General features: G+C 52.3%; 1 protein-coding gene across 1 annotated transcript in view; it reads left to right on the top strand.

Annotated features, from left to right (window-relative positions):
• Nucleotides 1–923: 923 nt before the first annotated feature.
• dnt (tyrosine-protein kinase Dnt) overlaps nucleotides 924–10,303 on the top strand; it is a 35,010-nt gene continuing 25,630 nt past the window's right edge. The window contains exon 1 of the mRNA XM_011147301.3: nucleotides 924–1,724. Within this exon, the coding sequence (XP_011145603.1) occupies nucleotides 1,622–1,724 (103 nt within the window). The 5' untranslated portion in view covers nucleotides 924–1,621. The remainder of the gene's footprint in view (nucleotides 1,725–10,303) is intronic.

The raw sequence follows: 10,303 nt of genomic DNA, 5'->3' as shown, positions 1-10,303 counted from the left end.
ACGCGAGCGACGGAGGACCGGCGACTGGCAGCCGATAATTCACAGCTGACAGCTGACAGTTGATAATTGATGGTTGACAGCTCGCGGGTGCGGAGAATCGCGCGAGATCTGCGCTTCCGGAGCCGCATCTTGCGGATCCTTCGTCTCATCTTTCGTCTAGCCCACTCTCGTGGCGAGATATTGGGAAGAAAATAGGAATCGCTATCTTGGGCCGCCAAAGAGAGTCGGGAAAGTCGACCGGGGCGCCTTTTTCAATGTTAATCAATGTTAATTATTCTTTTTCGATGTTAATCAATGTTAATTCGCCTTCTTCAATGTTAATCGAGCTACTAAGCTGAACGAAACTTTCCACACAGCCGACGCTCTGCCTGCGCTGCGCCTCTTGCGGAGCCGAGCTCGATTTTGATCTCTAAATCCTTCGAAATTGAGCAATTTCGCTTTTCTTCTTCTTCTCTCTCTCTCCCTCTCTCTCTTTGTTTTTACATAACAAACACCAAGGAGAACATTTCGCTGAGCGCGCGGGACGAGCAGCCTCTCTTCGCGCCTCGCGCGTGTTCTGTCCGTTTGACGGACACATCGCTCGCACGTTGCAAATTGTTCTCTCAAGTCATAAACAACGCGTCCAGACAAATGCGTCCAGCGATTTCCTCCCCCTCTCCGCGACCTCCTCTCCCCCCCCCCCAGTTGCCGGTCGTCCAAGCAGCCGTGCGTGCGCGCTCGCGCGCGCTATCGCCGTCAGTGAATTTTAAATTCAATTCTGGTCTCGTTCGAGAGAGGCCGTTCGATCTCTTCTGGTCGTCGTGGGTTCACACAACCACGACCATCGCTGGTTCTCGTAGGTGGACCTCGGCATGTTCCGTGGCTGCTCGGCTGCTCTCGGCCGACAAGCCTGCGCCGACCCCAGACGACCCATGGCGATGGTAGCACACAACTGGTTGTGGCTTTCACGAGGCAGGCAGGCAGGCAGACACGCCGCGCGCGCTCTCCATGAGCGTTCCGCTCCGTTCTCGCACCATTCCGCGTCGCCTCGTCCGCTCGGCTCCGTCGTACACGCGTCGCTCGATACTCGCTGCCGCCGCTGCCGCCGCTGCCGCCGCCGCCACCGCCGCCGTCGTCGTCGTCGTCGTCGTCGTCGTCTTCGTCGCGACGCGTCGTCGTGACACCCTGGTGACTCCGCGAACGCGCGCTTCTCTCGTCGTGGGAGTGTCCCTCGGCCGGATAACGCGCGTGCCGCGCGCGTCACGAGCTGTCAAAAAGCGGCCCTCACGGGAGAGCGTGCGTCGTGCGCGTCGTCGCTCCTGAAGGAAACCCGCGCGCGCTCTCTCTCTCTCTCTCTCTCTCTCTCTTTCTTTCTCGAGGCGCGGCGTGTGTCACGTGCAAACGTACGCGCTCGCAGACTTCGCGGGGCTTCCGTTCTGAGTCGCGCGAAAATATGAATCCTGTCGCCGCCAGTGCCGGAGAGTAGCGCGTCCGCTCGGGAGTTGTTGTTGCTGTTGCTGGTTCGTTGCTGCTGTTGCGTCACTGTGCGTCACGTTGCGTGGGCGCATTTATATACACACACACACATATATAGACTGCGAGAGTACACACCGCGCGAGTGGAACGTCACGTGGCGGCCACGATGCTCTGGAGACTCGCGGCGACGTTGCTGCTCGTCGTCGCGCAGCCGGCAGCGAGTTACTTCAACCTCTTCCTCAGCCAGACGGAGGTCCGCAGGCTAATGGGTAAGAGAGCTTTTTGCCAATCTTTTGTAAGACTTATAAGGTGACGGATGTGAGACGAGGTCGAGAGAGAGAGAGAGAGAGAGAGAGAGAGAGAGAGACGATGGAAGGCTGTTTTGTTCGTTCCGCCGGTTATTCCGCTGTTACGACGCTTAAGACGACGGGACTACCGACAATTAACGCGGCCTATTTCTCGAAGCCGGAGCGAACGAAATGTGAAAGAAGAAGCGTCGCGCGACGACGACGGGGATGTTCATCCGCTTCCTTCAGTCTTATTGAAACGTCCGTTCGAAATGTGTATCGTTGTCCAAACTCGAGTGACTTTTTTTTAGAAATCACAAACCGGTCGTGTTTTGACCGCTTTGCAGGCTTTGGTGGTTTTAACGCTGACGGAGAGCTGCGTAGATGCAGCAACCTGCGATATCAGAGTCTATCCCTCTGATTTGGATTCGTCGAGATCGATCCGCCGGGTATTTCTCCGACGAAAGTCAATGGACGCATCGTTGTGGCAAATAAAAGCCTCGTCATAGGCTTTGTAGCAACAGTCTCTCGGCGCAATATACATCTGCTCACTGAACATCTGGTTGCTGCTTCTTACGTCGTGGCTTTCAACTTATCTCGCTCTCCGCGAGATAGTAGTATCTGTGGGAGAGAAAGAGAGAGGGAGAGAGAGAGAGAGAGAGAGAGAGAGAGAGAGAGAAAAGAGAAAGAGAATCGTATCGCCGTTCCGCGGTGTATACGACAGCCAGGCGCGCACCTCGCTGATATCGGCGGCGAAATTTACAGGATTGTAATTTATTCCATGCATTTCCGAGTTGCATGCACGAGAGGGAGATGTGCGAAATTAAATGTAAGCCTTGCTCGCGGAGGCGATGCCCGAAATTACATCCCGCGGCCCGATCGCGTAACGACGTCGATCTCCTCGTCCGAGGATACGTGCTAATCGCAATCGCTCGGGACGAGAGCGACAGCTCGCACACTTTGCTCTCTCTCTCTCTCTCTCTCTCTCTCTCTCTGTCTCTCTCTTTCTTTCTGTTTCTCTCTCGCTCCGCCGCCGCTACTTGCGGTAATAACTTCGGACATGAAACCGGTATAATTTCGTACGTACAAATCCGGTTAGGGGTGAGCCGAGAACAGGGAAATTGGCCGTCACGCATCGCGCCTCGTATCGGGATTCCCTTTCGAAGCGATCGTTTTCCACTTTGTGCTTACGCCCGACGTGGCGCGCGCAATTATCAGATAAGGCCGTTAACAGCGCGCATTATCGATAGCGATTCCGTCCGAACGAGTGGCCAACAAACGAGATTATCGCGAGCGACGCGAGTAACCGAGCGACCGGCGCGGCAAACGAGGCCGATCTTTTCGATTCTTTTCGATTTCGCTCCCCTCTGACCCGCCAACGCGCGTTTCAATTCCGTCGAGAATTCACGCGACAGTGTGCGCGCTCCGTCGCACGCAGCACCGCGCCGTGTCGAACGCCGGACAATGAAGAATCGTGCACGTGAGCGGCTCGCAGCGCGCGCGCGCGCGGAGAGGGTCTCAAACTGGCCGGTGAATAATCGCCATCGCCGTCCGTTTCGCCGTAATTAAAGCGTCGCGACGCGTAATCATCGGACGTCGATGGTTGCTTAAAAAGCGCGCCTCTGTTTGAACGCATTTTGTCCGACGGAACTGTGACGAAAGCCGAAGTGGCACGGAGGAGATGGGGGGAGGGGGGAAACTCGGGTATCCTTGTTGTATTTTAATCAATGAGGTAAAAGTCTGATAAAGGGCCGTTGTTTGTTTGCACCGTCACTTTGTTTCATGCTCCTGTCGCAAGCGATTACCATGGCGGGCTGTCGGCGGCGGCTCGCAATTGTGAGCATTCGGCGTTCTCCTAACTTCCTGAGGAAAGACGTGCTCAAATCGTTCCTTAGACGAGCTGCGGCACGTCGGGAACGTGTCCCGGTTCGTTTGGACGAAGTTGCCTAAGCTGTTTACGGTAACACGGGCCACTTTAAGACTGACCGAAATACCTGAGAGGTAAACGGAACCCGCGCAGCGGGTTTAATATCGATCTTCTTGTCTATTATCCATATTTCCAGGCGCGGTCGATTTTTCATTCAGCAGGTTTCTCCGTTCTGTCTTCTGCAAAACGATTTCGCGGGCAGTGACAGACGTCGATTTGTCGGGTCACGTTAAGGAGCTCGACCGGCAGCGCTATCCGACGCTGCTTTATGTATAATTACGCATTTATGGGCACAATTTCGTAACTTGTGGTGGGCGATAATGAAAAGTGGACTCGCTAAGAATTAAAATATGTACGAGTATACAGTGCATTGACCTTTCGATAGGCGCGGTATCTGATGCACACAGTTTCATATTGAACGTCTCCGATTCTTCACGGTATTTACAGCGGGGCCGAATTAAAGAAAGAATTATTTTCATTAGACGCGTGTAAAATCATTATATATATACATTTGAACATTATACAGAGTGTATGAAAAGTAGCGGGACGACGAAATATCTCAGAAACTATATTATTATGTTTACGGATGGCGCCATTTTCGAGATATTCATTGATCATTACTTTTCTTAAATGGAAATCCCAATTTTTTATTATATCAACCTTTGGAAATTTCGAAATTATCAGATTAACAAAAATCAGGGCGCTATTTGCAAGAATATACTCTTAAGACCAAATAAAGTAAAAAAGTCTAATACCACTTTTACTTCCGACAAATAATTAACGAGATATCGTAAGTTAAATATTGGAAAAGTTATCAAGTTTTCCTTAAATATCTCAAAAAATATTAGGCAAATAAATAAATGACGTGTCAGACAGAAGTGATTAAAATTAACTGGTACACAGAGAAAACGATTTAATTGAATCTAACAAATGCTTAATTGGAATATTGGATAGCCCAAATAAATTTTTTTATTGATCGAACGAAGTTTTGTTTGACGCAACAAAAATATTTTGTTGCAGCTTAGTTACAACAACGAAATGTTTTTGTTGCGTCAAACAAAACTTTGTTCGATCAATCAAAAAATTTATTTGGACTATTCCAAATAAGCATTTGTAAGCAGATTCAACTAAATCGTTCTCTCTGTGTAGAAAAAGATGATACAATAAAAAATTGGAGTTTCCATTTAAGAAAAGTAAATGATCAGTGAATATCTCGAAAATGAAGCCATCCGTAAACAAAATGATGGTTGTTTTACGTCTCCCTTGAAACTCACACAACTTTTATCTGAAACTTTTTTTTCTAAAATGCTTAGTTTCTGGAGATATTTACCGCCGTCTCGGTACTTTTTATACATCCTGTATATATATATGTATATATATATATATATATATATATATATATATAGGTATATATGTAGGTGAGCAAAAAAGTTCCGAGCTTTTTTTTGCAAAATTCAATTTCAATTTCCCATTGCATGTAAACGTACGGAAATGGCTTGCTGCGTAACGCCAAGCTGCTCTGCAAGCTCCTTTTCAGTTTGCGCAGAGTTTATATCCAGCAATGCTTGCAATTTGTCCGTTTCAATCTTTTCGGAGGGCGTTCAGCACGCGGTTCATCTTCAAGACTGAAATCTCCTTGGCGAAATTTTTTATACCATCTTTTACACGTAGCATAACTTACAGCGTTCTCTTCGTATGCGGCACGAATCATTTCAGTGGCTGCAGCAGCATTTTTCTTCAGATGAAAGCGAAGTGGATGGAAAATCGAATATGCTCTTTCGTTATTGCCATCGTGAACACTACTGATTTTTGATGTTACGTGCATCAAACGCAAAACCGCATGGCATTTCAAAAGGCAAAATGTCGACGCTTTAATACCGCCAAAGGGCGGGAAGACAATTAAAATTTAAATTGTTATTTCGGTTGTATGAAGTCTAAAGCTCAGAACTATTTTGCTCACCTAACAGATAGATGTAATTTATAATTATATTTACGAGGAGGAGAGGGATTGACAGAGAGCAAAGAGGGAGGGGGCGCGACTATCGGAGTTAATTAATAATTACCAGCGACGCGCTGCGGACGTGATCGATACAGACAGAATACACCTTGGACCGAACGCACGCTTGAGACAATGCGAGATGTGTGCGCGCATGAAGGGAAAACGAGAAAGGTAAATCCCGCGTGTTGCATTCCCCGAGCACAATCTTACATCGCCTCCCATCGGGCGCGATGAAACCGCTTCTCTCCCTCTCGGACGATCCAGCCGACTGTTCCATTCTCACGCTTTCGATCCTCTTTATCGCCACCACACGCTCTCGTCGGATTTCATTCGTAAGCCACGTTAGTCGGGAATCGTTGTACAGCCCGGCGCACACAGAATCGCTCCGCCGGAAACGAATAGAAGCCACTCGACGGCGGCGGCGGCGGCGGCTGTTGCCGCGATGGAGGTGCGGACTTTCCAATATTTCCTCGATAGCTTCCACGACGCAGGATAATTCGCTTTCGGGCCGTTGGGCCGCGAAAAGCACTCGCCTCGTTGCCTCCCGCCGTCGCAGTCGCAGTCGCAGGGGCACGAAGGGATGGAGGGTGGCGCGAATCCTGCGACACCTGAACCCGCTCAGGACCGACCACCCTCGGGAGAAGTGCGTTCGCGCATGGGATTGCGCGTTTCGCCGCGCCCCCCTCGGGATATCGGAGTCTCGAGCGCGTTTTCGCACGCGTCGAAGTCATCATCGACTGCGCGCGGCGAGGAGACCTCGGCTATGCTGCGATTCCGCCATATTCGATCGTTGTTGTTGACACAAGGAATCGTAGATTTCCCAGCTTGCGTACGATCGTTTGAATCTCGCGTGTAACTTTCATGTTGCCTTCTTCAGTTCTCTTCTTCTTGCCCGGTATGTGCGCGCGCACGCGAACGTGCGTCTTTTTTGCTCTTTCTGCGTTACCGAAATTACTCTACCCCCTAATTAACTTACTCTCTGCCTTAATTTGAGTGAGTTTGGCCCTCGCAGGAGCAGCGTGTGCTCTCGCCTCGCCCTTTGCGCGAGCTAGCTACGTTATTCTGCTCTCTGCAAATGCATCACATGCAATGATTATTATTCGTTATTATTGTGATTGTTGTTGCTGCAATCTCTCGATGTGGGGGACTCCTAGGGAACCAGGCATTTATGACTCGCTGTGCACACACGACGAATAAATCCAAATAAAAGTTGTAAGCGCGCGCGTGCGCGCGCGTCAATGGTCCCGGTAAAACAATTCCGCGATAAAATAAAATATTAGAACGCACGTCCGTGTGCGGAGCCGTGAAATGGCTGCATTTATCGAGACTGTGTGTAAAAACGTAAAATACAAATCGCTGCGATCCCCGAAGAGGAAATGTTCAGTTGCGCTATTGTTCCATCCGAGGAGAATTCATTTCGAGGATTGATCCTCGAATGATTGATTTGTCATGGAAAATAATGAAAAAGGATTCACCAGAGGAGCGGCGACCGGCACGCCTCTCATCTCGGTTATAGCGAACACGCGCCCAGCATTATTCCAGCGAAGCCTCTGTGATCGCCATTTAATTGTTTCGCTCGGACATCGATATCGCATCGACGTATCGAGGGAAAAATTCACTCGTAAATTCCCGCAAAAATCCGAGACCGAACGCTCGCGGACGGACGAAAAAGCGCGCGCGATGTCTCGAAGGACTGGCGAACTGTCGCGGTATCGACGGCGCGTTGGACAACAGTTTGCAACGGCGTTACTAATAGAATTGGCAAGGAAACTTGTGACGCGACGTACCAATTTAGCGTAAATAAGTATTAATAGACGTTCCAGCCGGGTGGAGTCGCATTCTTCGAGGTTTACGCGTGGCAGTCGTCTCGCTTCAGTTCGACCGCTCGCGCGACGTTTGAAGCTCGCATACCTGCTTCAAGCCGGCCGCGGCCGGCTTGAATCCTCGCGCGAGAGGACCTCGCGCGCTCTCTCATCAGTGCGCGACGGCGCGACGCCGCGCGGCGGCGGCGGCTGTACGATGTTTCGACTGACAACGCGATAACTCATCGTATCCCTCGTTCCTCGTTTTCAATCATGCTTTCGTGCCGAGGCCCGATCACGGGGACCTTGTCAAAGTGTGGGTAAGCCGTTCTTTCTGCGAAACACAACCGTAAATTTCTACGTCGCACATGACTGCGCGAAAGCTACCTCGCCGGGACCTCTCGCCCGGGAGGAAACCTCTCGCGGCGCGCAGCGTGGCATTATAATATACGAGAGACGTAATAAAATATTATAACGAGGTCCTTGTTAAGCGACGGCGGTGGCGTGGGGCGCCGCAGGACCGGCTCTAGTTTGTTTAGACACCGAATAATCGACAGTCGTTCCTCGCCGTTTTATTCTAGCAAGGGTCGCGCGCTTCTCTCACTCACCTTTCCCCCCCCCCTCTCGCTCTCCTCCCCGCTCTCTTCTGCTCCGCGCAGTCGCCCTCCCTACCGCAGTGTTCCTTGTGTGCCCTTTTTTCCTCTATTTTTTCCCTTTTACCGTTTTCTCCTCGGGTCCTGGCTGCCGAGCGAGGCAGGAGAGCGAGGCCAGGTCTCTCAGATGGCCTGCTCGATACCGATTCGAGAACGGCTCGCAGCCCATATGGGCTGGCCGAGCTTTTCGAGACGGCGCGCAAGAAGGTTTCCAATTTCCGTATTCGCTCTAGGGTTTCTCGCTCTTCCCCGAGCCTGTCCATGCCGCGATTCCGACCGCGCGGCCCGGGAAGCCGATCCTCGATCGCGGGCGTTCCGATTGGTTAGCCGCGCATAATCGGCCACGGCCGGGGAAGAACAAGCGCGATATATCGAATGCGCGAGCCGGTCTATCGCCGCGCGATAAATTGCGGGCCGAAAGTGCGTGGCGAGAGAGCAGGTGGCGCGAAGACACGGTCCTAAAATTTCGAACTTATCTGGAGGCCGTACACGTCCTCGCGCGCGCGCACGCGCAGCAGGATCGTTACGGCGTTCGCTCGGATAAGATAAGTCGGAATACCCAGCCGCATTCTTCTTTCTCCGATTTCACGCGCGTTTAAGGCGCGAGGTAAATTACGCTTAATAGCCGATCGGTTCTCGCGATCGTGTTGCTCTCGTCGCCATTGCGCTCGCTTCAAATTTATATCCGCCGAATCGCGCGCGCGCGCGCGCCTCGCCTCGCCGCCGCCGCGTCCTGTCGCTTCGCGTTCCCGCAGCCTGCGTGATCATTTCTCCGTGCAGTTTGACCGGTCGAGCGTGAATCCGATTCGACATCTCCATTTCCGGTCTCTCTCTTTCTCTCTGTCTTTGTCTATCGCGTCTGGTAATTCGTCTGATCTGGTAATCGCCGCGACGCAGCCAGCCATCGGCCGTCCCTGAGATCGCTCAGCGCTTTCCTTCGAGGTAAATCTGCGGCGATGCCGCAGCCGCACCGCAGACGCAAACTCGCCGAGTCCTTGCGAAGCGAATGAGAACTCGGGCCATTGTCAAGTTCGTCCGTAACGCCGGGACGGGGCGACGACTGGCACTTGGTCGCGAAATTAATAACGCGAGCAATACGTGAAAGCACAAACGGCGACTTGAGCGAGCATCAGCCGTCAGAAGGCCGTGTCAAAACACGAAAACAGCGTAGCACTCGGACAAACCTGCGCCCGAGGCGTCCCTTCGCTCGTGTGAGTCCGGCTTGGGTTCGACCTTAGCTAGTTAGGGCCTGACAGGCCCATCTTGATGTTGCTCGTGGAGTGGGGCCGCTTCAAAGGCCCCGACCGGGGCCCCGTGAAAACGTTTATGCGCGTACAATGGCGTAGCGATTGGTGTGACTGCACTTGTCCGTCGCTGAGCTCGGCTTGCTGGAGAGAGCAAGCGATGCGTCGGACGGAATGCGTCAGTCCGGAGTGACTGGATAGAGTCACACCGAACGGACAGGTCGGTGAACGCGACAGCGCGAGACACGCACACGCACACACACACACACACATACACACGCGTCGCGCACAGAGCAGCACTCATCTCTGAAAAACAACGCGTGGGAGTGTAAAAAGAGGACGGGAGAGGACTACAGATTTATAATGATCAATGCGTGAAGAGGACGTACACAACGACGCGACGCGACGCGTCTATCTGTCTCTCTCGCTCGCCCGCCTGTGTATCCGCGCGACAGAGAGTGATGAGATACCAGAGAGGGGTAGACAGGAAACGCGCGCGCGTGTACGATTTCAGGATGGACCGGACCGAGCGGATGCTGCGCCCGTGTCCGCATCAATCTTCGGCTCCTCGTTAAGATCCGCGCCTTAAGTTTTCACTTGTGTGCGCGCGAGTGCGAGCGCGGCCTCGCTCGTTTGGTTTCGTCCAACGTGCGTGTCGGGGCCGAGGCTTCGCTGTGCTGGTGGGACATTTACATGAGATCCCGTCGAGGTAGAAGCGGAACCCCCGTGGATTTTCTTCCGAGACTGAGCGAGAGGGAGCGAGATGGAGAGAGGAGAGGGAAGGCAGCCCTCGGCACTCTCTCGCGTCTTGTTTGTTTTGGAGCGAAAGAAGGAAATCCTGGAACAACCTTCTCCCCCCTTCCCCCCCCCTCCCCCACCGCCTCGCCGCCCGCCCGTCCCTCCCCGTTCCTACTGAATCCTGATACTTGGGCGACA

Source organism: Harpegnathos saltator, unplaced genomic scaffold (assembly GCF_003227715.2).
Source record: "Harpegnathos saltator strain DR-91 unplaced genomic scaffold, Hsal_v8.6 scaffold277, whole genome shotgun sequence".
Lineage (NCBI taxonomy): Eukaryota > Metazoa > Arthropoda > Insecta > Hymenoptera > Formicidae > Harpegnathos > Harpegnathos saltator.
Note: the sequence above shows the minus strand (reverse complement) of the source record. Positions and strands in the feature narration are given on the sequence as shown.